The following is a 24,601-nucleotide window of genomic DNA, read 5'->3' on the forward strand; positions in this document are numbered from 1 at the left end:
TAAAGACGAAAAAAAAATATTAATTCATAATCATAAACTTTATATGGGGAAAAAATATGTACAATATATGAGATCTAAAGACTAATCAGTTTCATCATCATGTCCTTGACTGGACTAAGGAAGTTGACTGTCTTCATACCCAATCCCCTAGCGAGAACTAATGGGTAGAAATCAGTAGAGAATAATTTATGCATCTTATCGCAAATTCCAAGCATAGCATGGTTTGCGGGCCATGCATTGGAAACATAACTCTCCAAAACTAGCGTAGATCCAAGATCCAATCCTCTATCAATACCCTTTTCCAAGGCTTCAACGAGGTGGATTACATCAGATTGGCCCATATTTAAACCTTGCCCTGCCAAAGGATGAATAGTGTGGGCTGCATCACCTACTAATGCTACTCTTGGAGCTACATAAGTATCTGCATGAGATAACTTCAAAGGGAATCTAGCACGAGATCCGTCAAGAACGGAAACAATAGCCGCAGGGTATCTCTCTTCTAAAACCACTTCAGGAACCTTGGACATTCTCCATTCGATTTCTTCAACTGCAGACAAATCATCAGGGTTTTCTTTTAATAACCCGTAAATATACTTCAAGTCGGTTTCTTCCAACACCATGGCTGCAGTAACAAGACGAGGAAAGATATCTTTGTTAACTTTGACAAGAATTTCCAGCAATTCAGGAGTACTGGACCATACTATAGTTGCATTATCTTCGCTCAATGGTAAAATTGCAAGTGGACCAGTAGTTAAAAATCTTTGCCAACCCACTGATCTGAAATCTTCATATTGTAACTTCACTGTTGCTACTACCCCAAAAGTATTATATTGCCAACCTCTTGATTCAATTTGAGCGTATTTACGAACAGGTGAGTTATAGCCATCACATCCCACTAAAAGACGAGTTTGGATTGATTCCCCGGTGGACAACTTTATAATTGGCCAGTCTAATTTACCGGTTCCTGGAACTTCATCTATTTCATTCAAATCATGGTTTTCCAAATCAGGTGTTAATGGGTTTATAATATCCACAACCTTGGTATTGTCTTTAATGGTGGTGGTGTCTTCCAACCCAAGACTTTCAACTTTGGCCAATAAGGACGCTTGAATATTGATATTCTCGCACATGGCAGCAAGATTATCTTTTCCAATAGAATTGACATCAAATTCAACTCGTGAATCTGCATCTTGCCCATCATAGGCAATGATCCCTTGATATTCCTTGATTCGATCTTCATGAATGAAATCCCAACTGCCAATCTTGTGTTTCATATAGTCAATGGTTTTGGGAGTAATTGAAACACATCGGTTGGTGTATTCTTGAGGTGGATTGGTGGCAAATTCTCGTACTTTGTCCAAACTACCTCCTTCGATTAAGGTACAGTTCAAGTGTTTGGTCTTTGGGGAGTTTTTCAAGGTAGCTAATAATGAGAGACCAGCTGGTCCTCCACCAATGATAACCACATCTTGAAGAGTAGGTGGGGCTACTTGAGTAGCTGCTCTTATTGCAGAATTGGAGAAATACCGTATGGATCGAGAAAGCATGTGGAGCTAGTTGCTAGCAAATGTGTTTCTCATTTACTTGCACCACTTTTGAATTTTTTTATTTTTTTTTTTTCAGAATTTTCATCCCTCGAATCATAACCTATACGATGATTGCAAAAATGTAGAGATTGCTAGAAACGAAAACTTATCCTCGTAAAGCAGATATCATTACAAAATACTAATCAACCATATCCATTAAAACAATTACAAAGTATAATTAATATCTATAAAGTTCAACTCTTTGGAATATTTTCCAATTTTACTTTCCCAGTTTCAATCCAATAAGGATCAATAAGTTTTTCTCTTTCCTCGTACATTACCTTATAAGAGGTCTTAATAGTACCATCACTGACACCGGTCTTGTCAGAAATCTTAGAAGGTGCTAAATCAGCACCAAACACTAATGCCGCCATATAGATAACTGTAGCCGCAATAGTGGTGGGAGAACGACCAGCAAGGACACCAACTTCTTTACATCTTCTGGCAATATACTCTGCCCCATTGGTAACCTGTGTATGTAACCCCAAATGGGAACAAAATCTTCTAATCAAATCTTCAGCTGACGTTTGTGTGGTTTGGATGTTATCTTGACTAAAGTAGATAGCATTGGTTGGATTTGCGGCATTCTTTTCTCGAATTACCTTGTCCATAATCTTGAATACTTTACCAATCTCTTTTCTAGGAACATTAGTTAAGGCCCAGATTTCTTTAAATGAACGAGCAACTTTGGCCTTTCTACATCCAATGAAAATCGAAGCTGCCATGATGGACTCTTGTGATTTCCCTCGTAATGGTTTTTCATCATGTACCATCTTGTACACTTCCTTGGCTCCATCCTGGACAATCTTCGGTAATTGGTACCCTTCGCACATCTGCGAAATCTTTTGATATGCTGCTGCCAACGCATTGTCCTTCTTATCTACGGTATTCTTTTGGTGTGCACGATTCAATTCTCTTCCGGCCCTGCTGTTCTCAGGAACATACGAAATCATCGTCGACAAATCTTCGGTATCTAATAAGGGGTTCCCGGCATCACCTACACGGGATGGATCGTCACCGTTTTGATCGTCATTACTAAACGTTCTCCATTCCGAACGAGTATCAACCACACGATCACTCAACACCAACCCACAACTTCCACACACGATATCTCCCTCACTAAATCTCTCTATCAAATCTGGTGGGAAGATCTTACACTCCGGGCAGGTTAGCGTGACGTTCAAGTTAGGTCCTGTGAATTGGTCGTGAATGGTACTCATATTTCCAGCTGGTGCCATGCTTGGGTTTATATTAGGGTAAAAAAGTAGCTTTTAGATAACCCTACAGGACGGCAATAAAAGACCTATGTCGTTGAAATCTCTCTTCTTCGTGTAGTTTGAGAAGAGTGTAGTTGTGTAATCTACTTGCGGTATTAGTAATCACAAAGAGATTGATATACGCCAAAATCTGTAGTAGTAGTAGTAGTAGTAGTAGTAGTAGTAGCGATAGCAGTGGATCTATTGTAGGACTCGAGTTAACGGCACAACAGAACTTCTGATGATAGTGGCAACGACAGTTAGATGGAGGAACCTGGACACGCTCTGATCGTTGAAAGAAAAGGTGATGTGTTGTGAAGGCTGGTTCTGCCTTAACTAGAAAAAAAAAGAATCCCTAAATACATTTTTTTACATGACTTTTTAGCGCCGCCAGTTTTTAACTATGTGATGTGTCGGGACAGCAAAAAAAAATTTCACAAAAAATAGTGAAGGATGCGAGGTTCGAACTCGCGCGGACACTGTCCAGTAGATCTTAAGTCTACCGCCTTAGACCACTCGGCCAACCCTCCATTTTTTCTGAAAAATTTTTCATAGTTTAAGACACTTATTATTTATCACGTGATTGATACATTTTATACTAGTGGCAGTAGCTCTATATGTTTCAGTATTTCTTGGAATATATGTATTGGAAATGAGTTGAATTGTAGTCTGTTAAGCATTACGGCAACTGAAACTTCATAGAATGATTGTTTTATGAAAATAAATACCGTCGTTATAAATGTTATGTTTTGGACAAAATCAACTAAAATTTGCATCAAATTCATAGCAACCTAAAGAAATGAACAGACTACGATAAGTTGTCCTGTAAAGATAAAACTACTTGATATCATAGATGAAATTTCTCAGAGTATTCTAGGTTGTTTTTTGTTTTGGATACACAAGCCCACTTTTAATAAATGATGAATTGGAGAGAAAAATGGCTGCTAAAATATGTCTAGACTATAGTGGTTTATACATATGTCTAGTTTTCATTGACAGAAATACTTTAGTTTGAGCAACTACTCATTTTATCGTCATTCTATAAATATTTCTATAAAACAGACAAATATCTATCACCGTGCTAGAAAGTGATACAATACGACCAGCGCATTCAAATTCTATCAATTCCAAATAATTATCGAAAAACTTCCCAAGCTATGTACACATCCAACCTCTCGCCATTGAACAATTGTTTAAACTTAATATTGTTTAAACTTATCTCATCACCTTGTTTCACTTCAAATAACGTATTTACTTTCATCAATAGTACTACTTTCTCTTCTTGAGTCTGCAAGTCGGCAACTTTTGAAACAGCCATGAATTTATCATCTGAAGATATCTCAATTATTCGATGAGTTGGAACTATACACTTTCTCAATTGTGGTGGAGTGTACATACTCTTCTTCAAATTTGTAACTATTCCGCTTTCAATTACAGTAGCATGACCTACTCCTGGTTTTACTAACCCCTTGGGAACTTCATTTTGTACTTTATGGGTTTTATACCAATCGGCAATGGTCTTCATATTAGAAATGCATCTGCGAACAATTGGATCGTCCAGATCAACTCGACTAGCCTTTGCTACTTCCTTATCAACTTCATGAAACTGATCTTTGAAACCTCGATGTTCTATGACTGTGAATTTCGCTTGAATGGATTTCACCAGGAGTGTTCCTGGTTGTTCTTTGGTAGGCAAAGATTTGGTGAATTTGCTGAGAATTTCTTTGGTAGTGGCTCGTTGTGGTTTGGGTTGGATCGGTAGTTTTCTGAATTTGTTTATATCTGAATTAGTGATGTTGCGCAGCGCTGTTCTAGTCTTGGCTACACCTGGTGGCTTTGATTGTTGAGAAGGTAGCTGTGTAGGCAGTTTCCTGCTTTTCATTCGCTCCACATTCAGCTTATACTTCTGTTGATATATTTCAAAAGCATCCATGGTGGTCATTGCACAAATGGCTGTAAATACAAATTGTGAAACAAACGAATTTGTTTTATTGTTTCAAAAATAAAAAAGCAATTTTTTGTGACTATCAATAACCGCTACCATATTACAAGTAAATTTGATATAAGCTATTCTATAAATGTCATTAAAATACACAAAATCTATGAAATTGACTTTCTCTTGAGATGAAAGAACTTCCCGAGTCCTAAAGAGTTTCTTCGTTTTGGTTCTTCGTCATCATCGTCATGCAGTCTCTCTTGAGATATTGAAAATCGAGGTAATGACAAGCTTCGGGCGAGCGAGTTTCGCCGAGATCGTCTCGTGGGTGACCTCGAAGTATCACTAGCAACATCCAAGTCACTAGAATATGGATACAATGGCGCAAATCCGTCTTCAATATGTGCTACATCTTGATCAAACGCTTCGTCATAAGTAGGAACCTTGGATAGTGCTTGAACATCAAGGGTTTGCACAGGCAGCAAAGGGTCTTCACCACTATCTATACTACTGTCAAGAGATTCTGGTCTTTCCACAAATGCAGCTAGGTTCAATACTGAGTTAGTCGGCGATGGAAGCGGACTGTACTCTTGAAATTGTTGCAATGGCGATCGGGGCAGGTTCATGTCATACACTTTATCAAAAATGTGTTCCTGATATAGAGGAGGAGCTGCTTCTTCACGATCAGGATCGATTTCATCCTGGGAGGTAGCTTCCTCGTCTTCCATAGGGGAAATAGGTCGACGGGAACCCAGAATAGATTCAAATTGACCGTTTGAGAATAACACTTCTTCAAGTTTATCGTTCGGTATAAATGTCCCATAACGTGGATCCACCTCATAATGCCTATCAACGACAAAACCCGAATTTGCACTTATGTATACTGAAACAGGAAGATTCACTCTCAATTCACTAACATGATCACTTCCAGGATTTTGAAACCTGATACAGATTCGTAGTCTGTGTTTGACAGTTAGCAAATTGTTCTTAATTTCACAACCTTGGGTTAATTCTTTCAATTTGTGCGGTACTCGGTAGTGTGTTTTGATATCCCATCTTTCATATTCAAGTTCTTCCATGGTTGGAACTGCCAAGTGTTGCCTACCTATCACTTTTTCAAATTCTGGAGATCTTTTATGGGATTGCTCGATATTGAAATGCTCGACAATAGAACAACTCATGCCTTGAAGGACCAACCCTTTTACCATGGGTACGATAATCACATGGATAGGTATAGTAGAACCTATGGCAATACCCTTTTTATGCATGCTGACCTTGTACTGAATTTTCTCGGGCCATGTATTGTGAATTTCGATACTTTCACAAAGATTTAGATTTTGTGGGTGTAATGTTCGTATCACACGAAGATACTTTGCTTTGGATTCGGTTTTCTCGAATCTTCCTCGCTCAATGTTGCAGTGGACACGATAGCGTATGCTTGCTTCTGCTATACCTTCCACTGTTTCGCAAATGTCGGTAGGGAGAAATACTTTGAATGGTAGACTGTAGTTCCCCTTGGGTAATAGAAAAGTTTGGTTGGGGGAGTTTTGGTTCTTGAATGGAGTGCCATCGTATCCACTCTTGGGCACCTCGAGTACGCGTGGCGGGGAAGCAGGGACCTCAGATGGTAACGAGTTAGTTCTGGAAAGAGCAGGCATTTCAGGAGTGGTTGCTTCAGTGATTGAGCCTTGCCTGCGTTTTACATCACCTATAGATTTGGATCTGGCTTTGTTCAAGGGGATGATTGTGTCACCGTAATTTCCAAACGTGACTTCTCCATCTTCACTAGTCAACAAATTATCCCAATCCACCCAAAGCACACAGGTCTTGCCGTCGTATCGTTCGCCATATAGTCCATACTTTTCCCCACGGCAGATATAATCATACTGGAATTCCCCCACAAGACACAAGTGGATGCGTTTGACATGGACATCTTCATTCAAGGACAATTTGACTTCGCCAAAAAATGGCACGGACTCCACTTCAAATTCGTTGCCTCGTAGGAACAACAACCCCTTGTAAGGAGTCTTGAGCTTTATATCGAATAAGGCAAGATTAAGGCCAAGACTAAACATAGTTGATTACTGTGGTGAATGTTGAAACTAAAATAAATAATGCCTATCGACCAGATATTTATATGCAAGATTAGAAACAGATGATCTTGATGACAGAGAACAAAGGGGACCCAAGAAAATAATATTTTCTATGATTGTCCCACCGACTTCCAAATGATGCTAAAAAATTCCAAACAAAACCAGCATTACATAAGCATATTCATGCTTAACTACGGAACTACACATGTAATTCCGTCAGGGTTTGGTCATGTCTGGCTCCCCCACACATCCAAAGTTAAAACTTTAAATTAACGTGGAGGAATTTGGTCAAGAAAAAAAAAATCTGGGGCAGTTCAGTTTAGTCATTGCGTGATTCTATTTCTATTTCTATTTCTATTTCTATTTCTATACAATTCTCTATTTAAAGTTGACTTCCTCGTAGTTTGCATTTGTAGTATGCATCAGCTGTTATTTTAGCATGGCATGCAGATGAAACTAGACAAGAACCTCAGCAAACTTCTGGAAGAATTGTTCAATAACTTCAACACACCAGAATTCACCCGAGGTCTTGACGTACCCTAAATGACCACCCAAGTCAGTTTCAACAAGACACAAATAAGGATTGGTCTTGGCATCAAGAATAGGCAATCTCGTACCGACAGCAGGATCATCAGTCGAGTTTATAATCAAAAGTGGAGTGTTAATCTTTTGGATTCTCCGTTGTGGAGACAATTCTCGATAATATTCAAATGCATTCTTATAAGGCGTGGTCTTGGAAGTAATGGCATCATCGAATTCCCAAGTAGTCTTGGCCTTGGCAGCTCTTGCGATCGCTTCTTCAGTCAAGAAAGTAGGATCAAACTTGTTGAAATCTTCAGCATTATTCTTGACAATCTTATTCAAGAATTGGGCTAATGATGGATTAAGAAGGTATTTACCAGTCCATGACTCATTGATATGGTAGGCACTATCGACAAAATCCCAAGGACACCCAACCACACAAGCAGCCTTGACTAAATCCTCGGTCTTTTCTTCAAGGTGCTCTTGCTCTTCCCCTAAGAAATTGGCAAGCATGGCAGCACCAAACGAGAACCCAGCAGCATAGATTGGTCTCTTGGGATATCTCTTTTTGAAATCAACCAAAACTTCTCTGAGATCATCGGTGGAACCTGCATTGAACAACTTGGCACTTGTGATTTTGGTTCTGCAACATCCACGGTTGTTGACAACAACAATATCCCAATGATCATTAGTGTTCTTTTGGATACTTTCGGCAAAGTTACGGATCAACGATTCATGACTTCCACCACCTAAACCGTGGAAGATAACAACAAGAGGCACATCGGAAGCTACATCTCCGGCACGTCTGGCGTCAACCTCGTCATCTGTCAAGTATCTCGTTCTTGGATGCAACCTTGGGAATCCTTCAGGCACACTTTCCTTAGCTTGCTCCTTGAACGCATCCTTGTCTTCAGGTTTAGGAATCACCCAATCTAACGAACAGATACCCCCGTCGGAATAAGTAAACAATTCTCGGCCGTAGTAAATTTGAAACTTGCTGGAACTGTCAGCAGAAGCATAGTACAAAGTTTGCAATGAACCAGTAAACAAAAGCGGATTCAACCATAATCTCTTGCTAGGGTCAATGAGGCTCAAGTTTTCCCTGATAAACTCGGTGAATTTGATGGTTCCCGATCCATTTCTGGTTGGGAAAGCAATGGAATTATCATCGTCAACGTGATGAACCTTGATGTTGGCTCTGAACCCCCAATTTAAAATACCCATTTTGTGTACTTTCAGCTGATATATATCTTAACCCTAAGATGAGCTTGTGAAGATTAAAAAGAAGGTGTGATTACAAATGGCTACATCCTCGGTTAATTGGTTGTGTTCTCAATTTTTTTTCACATCATTTCGGCTTTAAGGGTCCGTTACACAAAAACGGACTTGCAATTTCAATTTATTTTTTTTTTTTTTTTTTTTTTTTTTGCTTCCTGGAAATTTGCCGCAACAACAGTTGCAAATAAATCTACACATATCTATATAATAGTAATGTCTTAATTGTATACTTACATAGTTCTTAAACGTCCAGTTAAATTTTCCCATTGGTAGAAGTCTTCTTATTCATTTCTTTATCAAGACTAGCCTTTCTCCGAAGACTAGCAGCACGTTCGATTGCCGTCTTTGACCGCTCCGAAGATTCACTATTGGCCAAATGTCCACGATCATCCAATTCAACAGTACCAGCACTCTCAAACAATGACACTTGACCTGCCAACAATCCTAAGGTTTCCAACACTTGCGAGGGTTCATTCAAATGAGAAGTGGCTACTGTTTGTTTCGAGGCTGGTCCCACGGCCACGGGATATACTCCATACGACCCAAATTCATTCTTGGGCAATCCTTGCTCAGTCCACTCGGCTTCAATGGTTTTCAACGATCTGAACATATCTTCATCGGTTAAATCATCACCCAAACACAACACAAAGTCCGGGAGTTGATCAGCAGCAGTGGCATCAGAATGACAATGTTCATTATGAAGGTCTTGTTTAGAGCCGTGTGGATGTAATACTAACCGTTTAACAATCTCACCCTTGTTCAAGAACTTGGGTCTGACTTCAATATTAGCCTTACCAGCCATGACTTCACAATCGTACTCCTTGGCGATAGTTTCATTCAATTGATGAAGACACTTGGCAGCTTGATAGTTCCCCAATTCTGGATCAGCACGACGATAGTGCCAAGTCAAGGCCACTTTCTTGCGTTCAATGTGGGAACCAGGCGTCTTTTCAGTATAGTCCTTGTACACTTCTTCTACTTTGGCCTGCCACGACATGTCAAATGAAGCAGCGAGATTAACCCATTCTTTCGAGCCAAGGTCCTTCATAAAACACCCATGCTCAGCAGACAATCCCACATTCTTGTCGCCCATCCACTTATCCAAAAAGGCTTGATCTCTTCCAGAAATAATCCAGATTTGATTCTTGGGATCAGCAGCCAAGACATCCAAGATTCGATTCAACTTGTCGGATGGGATAGCAGCAGCGGGCTCCTTGACAATCGGGGTCAATGTACCGTCATAGTCAAATAAGAATAATCTTCTGCTGGAATTTAGGTAGTTTTTCAATAAAAGTGGTCGGTTCAAAGTTGGAGTGTAATTAGTAACGTGAGTGACAAGTGAGTGATCAATAACATCACGAATAAATGTCGATATCCAGTTTTGTACCGTGTTTGATGTAACCTTTTCGTATAATCTTGCTTCCAACTGTTGCTTTTCCTTATCAGACAACAAGAACGCTTCATTGATAGTCTTTGCAATACCGACTGTATCCCAGGGGTTGATCAAAATAGCTTCATTCAAAACGGAAGCAGTTCCGGTGAATTCCGACAAAACCAAAGGGGAGCTGTTGTACTTTTGACAAATGACGAATTCAAATGCGGTGGTGTTCATTCCATCTCTCACCGAAGTGATCAAGGCCAAATCAGCTACTCTCAATAATGCCAAGTACTCATCTTTAGGAATCATCATTTGATAATGTAAAATCGGAGTATAGTTCAAGTTCCCATACTGAGAATTGATCTGATTGATCAATTCAGTCACTTTACTTTCAACATTGGCCGAGTGAGTGAACCCTGGACTGGAAACTTGAATCAAGACTACTTTTTCTCTCCATTCAGGATACATTTCCAAAAACATACCAAATGCCTCTAATTTCTGAACCACTCCTCTGACCTTGTCCAACCGGTCTCTACCAACGATAATCTTCTTGCCTTTATAAAGTTCCTTCAAGGCAGTGACTTTTTCTTCAATGCCAGAATCAGGTAAAAACGCATCATGTTCAATCTTTTTCGTATCCACCCCAATAGGTAAAGTCTCCACAGAAATAGTTGTACCAAATGCAAACACCTTATCCGAAGTCACTTCAAATCCTAAAAGCCTAGCACAACAAGAGAGGAAGTGTCTTTGGAAAGAGCCAGACTGGAACCCAATCTTATCGGCACCCAACATCCCGTCCAACAATTGAGTTCTTTTGGAAAGACACCTAAAGTATTCCGAGGATGGGAACGGAATATGAAGGAATAACCCGATATAGGCATCTGGGAATTCCATTCTTAACAATTGAGGCAAAAGCAACAAGTAATAATCGTGGATCAAAATCACATCTCCTGGTTTGTAAACCGACTTTATCTTATTCAAATAGACTTCGTTGAACTTGACGTAATCATGCCAAGCTTCTGCTTCTTCCTTACCGTCCGAAGGTTGCCCTTGGATATAGTGAAACACGGGCCATAACACCTTTTCAGCATACTTTCTCCATCTGCTTTGATCGCGCCTTAACAACCAAACAGGGTGGATGTTTTCGGAGCCGTTAGCCTCACGCAACTTGGCTTCCAATTCCTGTTTGTCCTCATCAACCAAGTAAAGAGCGTCGTCGACATTATCCCCATTTTGCCAACGGGTAACTTTACTAGCGTTGATTTCACCTGTCCAAGCAATTAAATGCGATTCCCAATCGGAATGCTGGTCCAAAAAGTGTTGCGACGAGTATAATGCCGAGTTACCACGGACAGCCTCAACGTCCCAAAGGTAGTCGCCTGAGGAGGGGTCATAGTTGCTAATAATCTGAGTGGGGAGGGTGGTCATGACATTGAGGATACGGCCTGAGAGCTTAGCATGGGTATGATTAGCGTAATCCTTGGGGGAGACGGTGCTGCAATCTGCAGGGTAGGCCTTTAATTCTTCAATTTCAGTCATGGAGATTTCAATTGTAGATCTGAAATTCTATTGATAGATATGCAAGTGTTTAATAATGAGCGAGTATTATTCAACAATTGAAGTTGCTACGGAGACTAGATCGTGACTAAATGATTATGTGGGAAAAAGAGAGAAAACGGATAATGCCAGAAACACATTGTATATAAAGGGGGGGATAAGGAGAGAGAACAAAACGAACGTTACCGTTGCAATCTGCGGGTGGTGTGGGTGTGTGGGAATACCATTCCGGCATATAACTTGACACACTCACACTTACACATTCACCACCACCACCCACGCCTCGCATGCTACATGTCATCACCTATACAAGTAGCATCATCCATACAAGATGTAGTTTCAAGAGCAGTGTATGCGTGCAACCACAGTGCCGGTATAATTTACTTCTTGGTTAATTAGAGAGTTCACGTAAAAGTTTACGGTTGCTGTGTGGGGAGGGCAATGTTGCCATGCGGGAAAAGTGAAATCAGATTAATTTTCTGGAAACTTCGATAGCCGTTGGAACTCACAATGGAATAAGCTTTACCCTTTGAGCAGATACACATCACTTGGTCATAACAAGTCACAAAGCAGCTATTACCCATCCAGAGATTACAATCACACTACGAATTTCAGATGTCCATTACTAAGTCTCAATGTAACAGTACTCTAGATTGCTATTTCTCTAGACTAAAAAGTTTGGCAGAAAATTTCAAATTTCAGTTCTCATTGGCCGCAAAAAAAATTGCAATCAATTTATCTCTACTTCACCTTAGCAACCAATAGAATGATCTACAACTTCATCTACAACTTCATCTACAACTTAATCTACAACTTAGTAAACATTTTCATCTTTTTATTGCTATTTTTAGTATATATTATATTATAAATCCTTTAACCCAAAAGTATTGAATACCATAAAAATACATAATATACTTTCAAAAATAGAATACAAAAATCAACATCAAAACCCAAAATCTTCTCCCTTCAACACAACGGAAGAACAAAAGGTATACATTCGTCAACATTCAAACAAAAGGGGACACAAACTAAAAACAAAAAACCACATAAACCTCTCTCCTTTCTAAATTGTCAAAATAATAAACACAGACAGACATCTATTGGATCTTTCTTTTCATGTTCTCCACCTTCTTCTATTTTCATAAAAATATATCTTTCTCTTTTTTTTGTTTTTATTTTGTCAAATCGAAATTAAATTACACTCTTAAGCTTGTGGTTGCTCTGGAGCAGCTGGAGCTGGAGCACCAGCTTCAGACTTCTTGTATTCTTCAAAAGCAGTCAAAGCATCTTCAAAGTGGTTGTTAAACAATTCATCATCTTCTAATAAATCCAAAATTTCTTGGTTTTCCAAGCCCAACATCATACCAGTGATCTTACCGGCAGCTTCTGGTTCTTGAGCCTTACCAGTAGCAACAATCTTTGGGTACAATTCTTCACCCAAGATTCTCTTTTGTTGGTCAGGTGGAGCATTGGCAATGATGGCAGCCAAGTCCTTTTGTTGACGACCACCCTTGTTTTGGTTACGGTTTGGATAGTAACCACCTCTTTGTTGTTGTCTCATTGGTTGACCATTGAAATCTTGGAATTGAGGTGGGATACCGTAAACTGGAACTGGTTGACCGTTTGGTCCTGGTCTTGGCCATTGTTCTGGACCTGGGAATTGTTGTCCTCTTCTCATCATCATTTGTGGGTTTGGACCTGGGAATGGAGCGTTACCTCTACCGTTAGGTGGGAAGAAACCTTGTTGACCGTAAAACATTGGGGGGATGAATTGACCTGGAATACCACCAGAGGCAGCAGCATTTTGCATTCTCATTTGGTTTCTAGCTTGGATTTGTTGTTCCAATTGAGAACGTCTAACATCCTTACGTTGAGCTAAAGCAACGTATAATGGCTTGCCCAAGATCATTCTTTGGTTCATTTCAGTAATAGCCTTGGTGGCTTCTTCTGGGGAGGAGAAACAAACGAAACCAAAGCCCTTGGACTTACCAGCTTCGTCAACCATGACCTTGGCAGAAGTGATGGAACCAAATGGCTTGAATTCTTCTTCTAATTTTTCGGAATCAATAGAGTCATCCAAGTTCTTGACAAACAAGTTGACACCTTGGTATTTAGATAATCTTTCAACTCTGGTGGATTCGTATTGCTTCTTCAATTCTTCCATTCTTTCTCTCTTCTTTTGGGCTCTACCAACGTAAATCTTTTGACCATTGATTTCCTTGTCGTTTAATTCCTCAACGGCCTTGACTGCAGATTCGTGGGTTTCGTAGTTGACGAAACCAAAACCCTTGGACTTACCATCTTGGTCCTTTTCCAAGTAGATGGAGGTGATAGTACCGAATGGAACAAACAACTTTTCAAATTCTTCATCGGAGAATTCCAAATCAATGTTCTTGACGTAAATGTTGGTGTAGTTGGCCTTCATTTCTTCAAACTTGGATTCACGGTCCTTCTTGGAGATGTGCTTACCAACGTAAACTTCACGGTCATTCAACAACATACCGTTGACGTTTTCAATAGCGGCCTCAGCAGCTTCGGCAGTTTCATAGTGAACGAAACCAAAACACTTGGATTGACCCATGTCATCGGTAGCAACCTTACAGGACAAAATCTTACCGAAAGCAGAGAAGGTGTCGTGTAAAGCCTTGTTGTCAATAGCTGGGTGCAAGTTCTTGATGAAGATGTTACCATCACCGGATCTTCTGGAAGATGGGTCTCTTTGGGACCACATGATACGACATGGACGGCCTTCAATTGGAGTGTAGTTCAATTCTTCAATGGCTCTTTCACCGTCTTCAACCTTGTGGTAGTTGACATAAGCGTAACCCAAGGACTTCTTGGAAACAGCATCACGACAGACTCTGATGGAGGAAACTTGACCAAGTGGGGAGAAGATTTCGAAAAGAGTGGCTTCGTTGACGGATGGGTTCAATTCACCAACATAGAGGGAAGCGGAGCTGTCACTGACGTTAGAACTGGCTTCAGCTTGTTCTTGTTCTTGTGGTTGTTCAGTAGCAGCGGCGGCAGCGGCAACTGGTTCAGCACCAGATTCAAGGTTCAACTTTTCCAAGGATTCTTGGATTTGATTAGTTTCAGCAGCGGACATTATACCAATGTTGTTACAAAAAAGGATTCTTTTTTGGAATTAAAAATTTTTTTTTAAGATTTTTTTTATACGACAACTAAAAAGGAGAAACAAAAAGATGTAATATTCTTTAGATTCTTCTTTATGTATGTTTTTTGTTTTTGTTTTGATGTGGGTTCGACCAGAGAAGGCTTATTAGCTTTGAATGGAGGATTCCAAGGGATGTGTTTTGATTTGAGGTTCTTGTGTTAGAGAAAAGAATCAAACAACAAAAAAAATTTCACTTGGTGGAAGTTTAAAAAAAAAATTGAGGACGCAGAAAATTTTTCGCAAAAGGAGAACAAATCAGATTTCTATTGCAGCGTGGATGTTTTGCAAGATTTGGCAGTATAAAATTTTTTTTCCTCTGATCTTTTTTTTTGTTCGCGATGAGACCGTTACCCGGATTGTCGCCAAATGACACGTTAGTGGTGACACGTTTCACGTGACTACGTGTGAGTGGTGGATTTTGCAACTTATTACCATTACATGTTATAGTTAAAATACAAATGTTTTATACAAAATCACTATGGCGATGACGCCTTGGACTGGGCTTTGATTCTAGTGTACATTTCCCGAATCTTTCTGCTGGGGACCACCGATGGCCAGTAGAGACCCGTGTATGACCATAGATGCTTCTTCAACTTTTCTGCTTTAGTGGCATCGCCCCTTCTAGCCTCAGACTCAATAAAGTCTCCAATGGTAAGCAACTCATTACGCAAGATCTTGGCCCATTCATGTTTCTCCAACCCTTTGCTGCCCTTGTGCAATCTATGCAAAGACTTAGCCATGGGGTGCATGGCCGATTTGCAGCCATCTTCATCCATGCTATCATACTCCAAATCACGAGACTCCGCTTTTTCTTTATGATGATGGTGATGCTTATGGTCATGGTCGTGGTCGTGGCCATGGCCATGTTTGTCTGCAGGAGGCGAGGTGTGCTTGTGAAGAGAAGATGGTTTCTTTGGTTTGATCTTGCGGAAAGACACCTCCGGTGTTTCTGACTTGATTGCTTTCTTGGTCTTGGAAGGAGCTGGTGTTGCACCCGGAGTCTCCATTTTTGGCTTTCTCACCACCTTCTTTCTAGGTACAGGAGTTGAACTTCCTCCATTTGAAGTGTCTTCATCTCCAAGCAACGTGAACAAATAATCGACTCTTCTTCCCAAATGAACAGCACCAGGAACCTTCTTAGATGCTTTGCTATTCGCTTCTTCACCTTCAGCTGGTTTCTCCTTGGAATTAGGTGCATTCTCCAAAAAGATCTTATTCTGTAATCCCAACACTGGATCATCTCGAATTTGAACCCAAGATCCGTATCCGAATTTATAAACACCAACCAATAACATTGCGTCATCCTGGGCACTCCAATCACAACTCCAAGCTTGAACCAGCTTAGGTGGTCTAGGCAATTCAAAGCTCAATGGATGATCTTTAGGAACTAGCTTCTCCAATAATTTCATATCAACCGGTCTATTCAAAACCAACTCAGCATTAATGTTTTTAACACCTTGGTATTCAAACAAAACCGCCTTCTTTTCCTTCTTCTTGGCAATCCACAACGCGGTAGGATTTGGTTCTCCAGGAGCTAATGGTTTATCACGCTGTTCCTTGGCCTTCTTTTCTAATTCAGAAAGCGCCTGTGCACGTCTAGCTTCTTCTTCCTTAACCAATTGTCTCGAGGTGTTGATAATTTCATTATAGGCATGCTTAACCAAGACAGGGTTCTTATTGGTGATGCTACCTTCTTCAACTAATTGTTCCCATTTACCGGACAAATCACCCAATCTCAAGATTGATCTATAGATACCTCTAATTTCCTTTTCAGATAACTGATGATCACCAGCCTTTCTTCTTCTGCCAATACGCTCTTCGTCGTCATCGATATCTTCATCACTAGGAACAGAGGAACCATTTTCAAATTTACGCACAGTGGCTTTCCTTCTCGAATACATGGCAATTTGTTGCTGCAAGTATTCTTCATCGGCCTTTCTCTTTTCTTCATCCTTCAACTTGATCAATTCTTCTTCAGGAATAATATCATCCCATTCGACATCGGCCTTATAATCTGTAACTTCAAACTGTTTCAAAAACTCTTCAGAACCCAAGTTAGACTCCCCTAAATCAGGTGTGGTGATATGATCTTCAGCATGACTCAAGACATCATCCAAATTCAAATCTTCCAACTTCTTTTGATTATCATTTTCCTTAAACATTGTCCCAGCCCCAAACTTCAAAATCTGACTCAATTCACTCGAACTTGGCTCATTCTTGGTCTTTTTCGAATTGGCATCTGTGATACCCAAAGAAATAATGGCATATTCTAAAATCATCTTTTTTCTTGCCCGCTCCAAGATTTCCTCCTCAACTGTATCCTTACTGACAAATCTATACACGGAAACATGGTTCTTTTGCCCAATTCTATGCGCACGTGCCATGGCTTGCAAATCGGCCTGTGGGTTCCAATCAGAATCAAAGATGATAACCGTGTCGGCCGTCATCAAGTTGATACCTAACCCCCCGGCTCGGGTAGACAACAAGAATATGAAATCCTTGGAATCAGGAGCATTGAAATGATCAATGGAGATTCTTCTCTGCGCAGACGGTATACCACCATCCAATCTTTGGAATTGATACCCCTTGATGGATAAATAGTCACCCAAAATATCCAACATTCTCACCATCTGCGAGAAAATCAAAACACGATGCCCTTCCTTCTTCAATCTTGTCAACAACTGTTCAAGTAAAACCATCTTTCCGGAGGACATAATCATACCTCTAAGGATATTTTCTCTAGATGCTGAACCAGCCTTGGCCAATACTCGTTCTTCGGCACCGTCAAATAAGTATGGGTGATTAGATGCCTTTTTCAACTCACTCATTATGTTCAACAACGAGATTTGCGAACCCTTGTTTCCGGCGTTTAAAGCAGCATAATTCTTGGTAATAATGTTCTTGTAATAATCAGTTTGAATATCAGATAACTCTACACGCAAAATACGTTCAGTCTTGGACGGTAACGACTTTTCCACATCCTTTTTCAATCTTCTCAAAATAAAAGGCTGAATTTTCTTTTGCAAATCCTTGATGTACCGTTCTTGTTCCGCATCTGGGGATTCAAAATCAATTTCTTGCTCAATGTTGAATTTACCCGGCATCAAGAAGTTACACAATGACGCCAATTCCTTAAGATTATTTTGCAAAGGAGTACCAGTAATCAACAACCTATTGGCCACTTTAAACCCTTTCAAAGACTCATACAATGACGATTCGGAATTCTTTAAACGATGAGCTTCATCAACAGCCAAAAATTGCCACTTGATTGATCCCAATTCATTACGATCCTTAAGAATATATTCATAAGTAGTCAATAACACATTAAACTTGGGCTTGCCATTAGGAGTGTACCATTCGTATTCACGAATAGTCTTTCTGGCTTCACCATTACCCAAATAATACACGCAGTTCACTTCAGGAGCCCACAATTCAAATGTCTCTTGCCAGGCAGGCATAGTTGACAAGGGAACAACCACTAAATGAGGACCATTTTGTCTTCTGGCATAAATCAACCAGGATAAGAAGGAAATAGTTTGAATAGTTTTACCTAACCCCATTTCATCGGCCAAGATACCATTTTCGTTTCTAGACCACAAGAATGCCATCCAGTTCAACCCCGTCAATTGGAAATCTCTCAATTCTCCATTCTTTATAAAAACCGGTTGCTTCACCAATTTTTCAAATCTTGGTCTTTGTGAGATTGGATAATTTGCCGAAAGATTAGGCAAGATCTTGGACTTCAATCGTTGTTGATACTTGGAGACTTGTTCTGGAGCAATTTTAGCAATTTCCTCTCCATCTTCCCAGGAACACTCGTCATAATAAAGTCGTTTCCATTTGACAAAGTATTGCAACTTGTTTTCACCTAAGTCATTTTCTATTCTTTGACTATCCACGATTCTTTCCACTTGGGTATACTCATCTTGCTCGTCCCTTCTTCTTTCACGTTCTATATCCATAACTTCCAAGTCTTCCTTGGTGGTCAATGGGTCATTTCTTATTTCTTGGTCGTATATTATAAATTGTTTGATATAATTCTCAACTTTTCTAAACCCCTTGAAATCCTTTAAATCTTGGTATTTCTCCCAAGTATTATGCAAATGAGAAGCGTCAGTCCATTTGATTTTGAACAAGTAATCCAACTTGGGATCATTGGTAAGTTCGGCATTTTCTTCATTCAACTTATGATCCATTACTAAATCAACCCCGCGCTCATCTTCAGGCTGCTCATTGGCTTGTTGATAGTAGTAATAGTCGTCATTTTCATCGTCATCTTCGAATTCCGGTTCGCTTTCAAGCAAATCATCATCATCATCATAATCAACTGCATAATTAACCTGTTTATTATTTCTCGAAGAAAATCGAATCTCTTGTGGCACGCTACTTGCACTAGACATCACCTTCTTTTTCTTATGACTGTGTTTTCTGCTCGTGGTTTTCGATTTCCTAGTGCTGGAGTCGATGAAATCGTCATCTTCGTCATCTTCATCTTCATCAAAGCCATCCTCACTGGCATCATCGAAATCATCATTATAGTCATCATTGACGTTCTTTTTACGTTTTCTTCGTGATGGTGCTGCTGCTGCTTCTTCTTCATCGGAATCACTATCTACGATGGCAGGACCATGTCTCTCACGATGGGATCTCCTCAACCCGTACAACTCAGGGTTGAGAGCGGCCTCTTCCGGTATGTACAATTTAACCATGTCTATTTACACCTGGGGTAGACCTGGGAACGATTGTCTAACTGATGCTGTGTACAATGGTTTGTAACTGATTAACTTTATCAGGTCTATTGCAGTGAAACAAGCTAATGCAAACGGATTTAGCTCGATTTACTATGTATATCTATACCTGACGGATACCTGATCTGAATTCAAATTCTATGTTTTTCTCGCTGTCCCAACTGAAACAGGAGATTTATTTGAAGTATTGAAAGTTTTTCTATGTTTGTAGCAACTAGATGTTTATATAATCAGCTGAAAACTCTATGGGACGGTTCCAGAGATACAAATAAAACAGTGGTTGTAAAAAGAATGAAAACAAAGTAGAAAAGAATAAATGTTGGCTACAAAAAAAAAAAAAATTGGTGGGAATTTCGTCTCCCTATCCCACCGACGACGACAACAGCAAAATTTGTTGGAAAAATTCGGTGTTATGCGTTTAATGTCCTTAATTAGGAGAATGAGCCAATAAAGAGAACGTTAATTTCAATGTAATTACAGTCTACAGACAATTCTGCTTATTTCACCGTCAACATCATGACAGATAGTGATGTATTTCAAATGGACTATCTAATATAAAATCCGTGCTTTTATGGGGCTGGCGGGGATACCGGGAAGCAGGAAATGTTAACTGCAACATCGGATAGACCGAATGGGTACAATAAAACATATGAAGCAACTCCGGCGTGCAAATTTTGCAGCCAACACTTGTATGGCAACATCAAAACCAACATGCGGGCAAAAGGTAAACCTAGGAGAAGACTTTCATCTAAATCAATCTCTGAAACGTTTCAGTTCGAACTTGAACAAGAAGTGGTAATAACTCAACATATAGCCATGGCCACCACCTTCAGCAACATGTCACCTAATTACAACCATCAACAGGGAACCATTCAGCGGTTCGTGTTCACTTACAATGTCCTCTAGGACCATATCTTTATGCCAGTACAACGTGCTGGCAGATACAATACCGAAAATGTCTGAAATCTAGATTGATTCAAATAGATCATTCTTGACCAAAGTCATCAACATCAACAGACATTTTCAGACACACAATCTGTGTAGGAACCCAACAACAGTGACATCAACCAGTGGATTACCTAACCAACTGCACCGTAAACAGGACAATCGATCACTAACAAACATTCAGCTATCAATGCTCATTGTTTCAGATCAGATTACTTCAAAGTTGGGATAGTAAATAACCAATATATAGTAAAGCCCTGGACTTTTTATAGGACGAAAAGGAAAGAAAAACTGACATAGCAACAAACAAAAATAAAAATGTGGGAACTTTCCGAATTTTAGTGATTTTTTTTTCCTATACGAAATCGGTAAACCGCACGACCTATTTGTTATATGGTAAATACACGACTCAAATGCTGTGACCTTCTGCAAATTAAGTATGTATCGTTCGAGTCTCGTGCTACGTGGTATACTGATCTCTATGGTGCAGTCCTGCCACACGAACGAGCATGTGCCAAGCTCATACTTGTAAGCTAGCAACGCATGCTTCTGTATGTTAAAGCAAGGGCTTCTCACAGTTGAATTGAAAAATACCAAATAAACCTGTCAAGGTTTGAAAGATGGTGTTGATTTGGTATTAAACAGTCTTGAGTAACACTCTAGATGTTGTTTCCATGTGAAATGTTTACAGTTCTGGCAATCGCTTGACGGCTGCACAGTCACGGTTGAGCCAATCATTTGGCAATGGTTAGTAATGGACTGGAATTTACCGCGGTATTCGCGCGCATCCTGGGTAAATTTCATCCCTAACATTTCCATTTCCAGTACCATCTCAATCTTTGTAACACTAAAATTTTTTTTTCAATTTTCACGACTTAAACATCAGCCTACACTTAAACAATAATCGCTACTTAAGAGACATATCAAGATGAGTGCTCGAGCAAAGAATAACACAAAGGGTGAAACCAGTTCCAAGAACGAAAGAATTGCTATTGTTTCCACTGACAGATGTAAGCCAAAAAAGTGTAAGCAAGAATGTAGAAAGAGTTGTCCCGTAGTCAAGACCGGGAAGTTGTGTATTGAAGTCACTCCAGCATCCAAGATCGCTTTCATTTCCGAAACTTTGTGTATTGGTTGTGGTATCTGTGTTAAGAAATGTCCATTTGACGCCATCACTATTATCAACTTGCCAACTAACTTGGAAGGTGAAACTACCCATAGATACTCGGCCAACTCATTCAAATTGCATAGATTACCTACCCCAAGACCAGGTCAAGTTTTAGGTTTAGTTGGTACTAACGGTATTGGTAAGTCCACCGCTTTAAAGATTTTGGCTGGTAAGCAAAAACCAAACTTGGGTAAATATGACGATCCACCTGATTGGGAAGATATCTTGAGACACTTCAGAGGTTCTGAATTGCAAAACTACTTCACTAAAGTGTTGGAAGATGATATCAAGGCTATTATTAAACCACAATATGTGGATAACATTCCTCGTGCTTTAGCTAAGGCTGCTGTTAAGGACGTTGGTTCTATCTTGAAGGCCAAGAATGAAAAGCCAAAGGATTTCGATTATATTGTCAGAGTATTGGAATTGGGAGGTGTGCTTAACCGTGAAGTCGCCAACTTGTCTGGTGGGGAATTACAAAGATTTGCTCTTGGTATGACCTGTGTGCAAAAGGCCAATGTTTATATGTTTGATGAACCATCTTCTTATTTGGATGTCAAGCAAAGATTGAGAGCTGCCGAAATCATTAGATCCTTGTTGGATCCAACCACCTATGTCATTTGTGTCGAGCACGATTTGTCCGTGTTGGATTACTTGTCCGATTTCGTTTGTATTTTGTATGGTGCACCATCCGTTTACGGTGTGGTTACTATGCCTTCATCTGTCAGAGAAGGTATAAATATCTTTTTGGATGGTCACATTCCAACTGAAAACATGAGATTCAGAACTGAATCCTTACAATTCAGATTGGCTGATGCTGCTGATGCCAACTTGGTCTTGGACAAGTCCAACTCCATGCAATACCCAGCCATGCACAAGACTCAAGGTGATTTCAAATTGAGTGTCGAAGCCGGTAACTTCACCAACTCGGAAATTTTGGTTATGATGGGTGAAAACGGTACTGGTAAGACCACCTTCTGTAAGTTGCTAGCTGGTGCTCTTGCTCCAGATGGCGGTGATGAAGAAATTCCTAAGTTGAATGTTTCTATGAAGCCACAAAAGATTGCTCCTAAGTTTGCCGGTACTGTTCGTCAATTGTTCTTTAAGAAGATTAGAGCTTCATTCTTGCATCCACAATTCCAAACTGATGTTGTTAAGCCATTGAAGATTGACGACATTATTGATCAAGAAGTGCAAACATTGTCTGGGGGTGAATTGCAAAGAGTTGCTATCGTTTTGTCGTTGGGTATCCAAGCTGATATTTACTTGATTGATGAGCCTTCTGCTTACTTGGATTCCGAACAACGTATTATCTGTTCCAAGGTTATCAGAAGATTTATTTTACATGCTAAAAAGACAGCCTTTATTGTCGAGCACGATTTCATCATGGCTACCTACTTAGCCGACAGAGTTATTGTATTTGAAGGTAAGCCATCCAAGGATGCTATTGCCAAGGCTCCAGAATCGTTATTGACTGGTTGTAACCGTTTCTTGAAGAATTTGAATGTCACTTTTAGAAGAGATCCAAACTCGTTCAGACCAAGAATTAACAAGTTGGATTCCCAAATGGATAAAGAGCAAAAGTTATCAGGAAACTACTTCTTCTTGGAAAATACCGAATTATAGATTATCCCCCCCCTCATACTTCATTTCATGTTCTGGTGCATTTGCAATTGCGGATGTTTCTGGGTTGTACATTAATTTAGCATTACTTGCAGTTTACGGATTATATAGATTGAGGTTGATTACAGTTTAGAGGAAAACACTAATAGGTTGACTGGTTGAACTACTCCGAGTATTCCATTTCTTATAGGATAATCGTTCAACGCAGCTACTCCACAACTTTAAATTCATACTATATATATAGTTAATATACCATTAAATATTATTATGTTCATCTGTGCGGCTCAGTTTTAGAGGACACGCTAACCGACAAAAAATTTGGTCCACGAAAAAAAAAAAAATTGGCAACACCAAGGACAACAAGCTATATCCAACGAATAACTAAAGATGTCAGCACCACAAGGCAATGGAGGCGTTCAGATTCAGGTGTCAGAACAACGTACACCTGTGGCCATAAGCATTGCCAATTATTTATACCAAAACCCAATCATGAAGCAAAGAACTGGGTTGTTAAACAACACCACTGATATTGATTTCTTCCGATACAAGCGGTTCGAAAGGGCGTTATTGAGTGATGACTACAAGAACAAACAGCAAAACCCCAAAAATGGATTAATTCCAATTAACGATGCCGTTGAAGTGCAAAAAGTGTTGGTCATGTTGATACAAAACCAAATGTTATTACCGCTCAACAAGTTACATTATGCTGACATCAAGGCGGTAAAAGGGTGGAAGCCAAACAAGCAAAAGCCAACTTTGAAAAGATCAGACAAGGCCGTGATTGATCCTGATGCATACTATGGCTGGTTGTACCAAAAACCAAACCCATTCATTTTGTTATATAGTATTTTGGCTATTGCTGGTGTGTTCGCGGTGATCTTGTTCCCATTGTGGCCAAGAATTATGAAGAGAGGGGTATGGTATCTTTCCATGGCTGCTTTAGGATTGATTGGGTTATTCTTTGCTACTGCTATTGTAAGGTTAATTATTTATATTATCTCTTTGGTGGCATTCCCTAAGCCATTCTGGTTATTTCCTAACTTGTTTGAAGATTGTGGTGTGCTTGAAAGTTTCCAACCATTGTATGGCTGGGAAGAACCAAAGAAGCCCAAAAAGAAAAGAAGCAAGAAGAGTAATGAAGATGATGAAACATTTCTCCCAATTAAACCAACCAAGGCCAATGAAACCTCTGGTTCCAAGACCAGTTCCACTACTGCTGAAAAGAGAAAGGTTACCTTGGAAGAAGTTGAAGAGTAAAAATGTATATAAATTTTTATACTACAAATTTAATCTACAAATTTAATCCTGTTGCAACGCGCGCAATTTATAAGCCCAT

General features: G+C 39.8%; 12 protein-coding genes across 12 annotated transcripts; 3 read left to right on the plus strand and 9 right to left on the minus strand. All coding sequences in view use genetic code 12, as the record gives it.

Annotated features, from left to right (window-relative positions):
* Positions 1-3: 3 nt before the first annotated feature.
* On the minus strand, positions 4-1,575 carry COQ6 (putative N,N-dimethylaniline monooxygenase; the record flags this gene model as incomplete). Its single annotated transcript, XM_007372282.1, has 1 exon — positions 4-1,575. The coding sequence occupies one exon, from the start codon at positions 1,545-1,547 to the stop codon at positions 75-77; it is 1,473 nt and encodes a 490-aa protein (XP_007372344.1).
* Positions 1,576-1,719: 144 nt separating this feature from the next.
* Positions 1,720-3,176, minus strand: SUA71 (transcription factor TFIIB; the record flags this gene model as incomplete). Its single annotated transcript, XM_007372283.1, has 1 exon — positions 1,720-3,176. One exon carries the CDS (start codon positions 2,822-2,824, stop codon positions 1,781-1,783), a length of 1,044 nt encoding a protein of 347 aa, XP_007372345.1.
* A 680-nt stretch (positions 3,177-3,856) lies between these two features.
* On the minus strand, positions 3,857-4,779 carry SPAPADRAFT_58063 (uncharacterized protein; the record flags this gene model as incomplete). The annotated part of the gene is made up of 1 exon (XM_007372284.1): positions 3,857-4,779. The coding sequence occupies one exon, from the start codon at positions 4,773-4,775 to the stop codon at positions 3,978-3,980; it is 798 nt and encodes a 265-aa protein (XP_007372346.1).
* Positions 4,780-4,942: 163 nt separating this feature from the next.
* SPAPADRAFT_131720 (uncharacterized protein) lies at positions 4,943-6,853 on the minus strand (the record flags this gene model as incomplete). Its single annotated transcript, XM_007372285.1, has 1 exon — positions 4,943-6,853. One exon carries the CDS (start codon positions 6,851-6,853, stop codon positions 4,943-4,945), a length of 1,911 nt encoding a protein of 636 aa, XP_007372347.1.
* Positions 6,854-7,194: 341 nt separating this feature from the next.
* EHT1 (medium-chain fatty acid ethyl ester synthase/esterase) lies at positions 7,195-8,701 on the minus strand (the record flags this gene model as incomplete). Its single annotated transcript, XM_007372286.1, has 1 exon — positions 7,195-8,701. One exon carries the CDS (start codon positions 8,615-8,617, stop codon positions 7,328-7,330), a length of 1,290 nt encoding a protein of 429 aa, XP_007372348.1.
* Positions 8,702-8,924: 223 nt separating this feature from the next.
* Positions 8,925-11,588, minus strand: TPS2 (trehalose-phosphatase; the record flags this gene model as incomplete). Its single annotated transcript, XM_007372287.1, has 1 exon — positions 8,925-11,588. One exon carries the CDS (start codon positions 11,586-11,588, stop codon positions 8,925-8,927), a length of 2,664 nt encoding a protein of 887 aa, XP_007372349.1.
* Positions 11,589-12,810: 1,222 nt separating this feature from the next.
* SPAPADRAFT_58066 (polyadenylate-binding protein) lies at positions 12,811-14,337 on the minus strand (the record flags this gene model as incomplete). Its single annotated transcript, XM_007372288.1, has 1 exon — positions 12,811-14,337. The coding sequence occupies one exon, from the start codon at positions 14,335-14,337 to the stop codon at positions 12,811-12,813; it is 1,527 nt and encodes a 508-aa protein (XP_007372350.1).
* Positions 14,338-15,257: 920 nt separating this feature from the next.
* SPAPADRAFT_53322 (chromatin-remodeling ATPase) lies at positions 15,258-19,490 on the minus strand (the record flags this gene model as incomplete). The annotated part of the gene is made up of 1 exon (XM_007372289.1): positions 15,258-19,490. The coding sequence occupies one exon, from the start codon at positions 19,488-19,490 to the stop codon at positions 15,258-15,260; it is 4,233 nt and encodes a 1,410-aa protein (XP_007372351.1).
* Positions 19,491-20,030: 540 nt separating this feature from the next.
* On the plus strand, positions 20,031-20,733 carry SPAPADRAFT_58067 (uncharacterized protein; the record flags this gene model as incomplete). The annotated part of the gene is made up of 1 exon (XM_007372290.1): positions 20,031-20,733. The coding sequence occupies one exon, from the start codon at positions 20,241-20,243 to the stop codon at positions 20,433-20,435; it is 195 nt and encodes a 64-aa protein (XP_007372352.1).
* A 623-nt stretch (positions 20,734-21,356) lies between these two features.
* SPAPADRAFT_131559 (uncharacterized protein) lies at positions 21,357-21,653 on the minus strand (the record flags this gene model as incomplete). The annotated part of the gene is made up of 1 exon (XM_007372291.1): positions 21,357-21,653. A coding segment is annotated over one exon (297 nt), but the record flags the coding sequence as incomplete, so codon positions are not given.
* Positions 21,359-23,545, plus strand: RLI1 (Fe-S cluster-binding ribosome biosynthesis protein; the record flags this gene model as incomplete). Its single annotated transcript, XM_007372292.1, has 1 exon — positions 21,359-23,545. One exon carries the CDS (start codon positions 22,138-22,140, stop codon positions 23,266-23,268), a length of 1,131 nt encoding a protein of 376 aa, XP_007372354.1.
* A 107-nt stretch (positions 23,546-23,652) lies between these two features.
* SEC62 (Sec63 complex subunit) lies at positions 23,653-24,568 on the plus strand (the record flags this gene model as incomplete). The annotated part of the gene is made up of 2 exons (XM_007372293.1): positions 23,653-24,347; positions 24,382-24,568. 2 exons carry the CDS (start codon positions 23,653-23,655, stop codon positions 24,566-24,568), a joined length of 882 nt encoding a protein of 293 aa, XP_007372355.1.
* Positions 24,569-24,601: the final 33 nt, after the last annotated feature.

Source organism: Spathaspora passalidarum, assembly GCF_000223485.1.
Source record: "Spathaspora passalidarum NRRL Y-27907 unplaced genomic scaffold SPAPAscaffold_1, whole genome shotgun sequence".
NCBI classification, from domain to species: Eukaryota; Fungi; Ascomycota; class Pichiomycetes; order Serinales; family Debaryomycetaceae; genus Spathaspora; species Spathaspora passalidarum.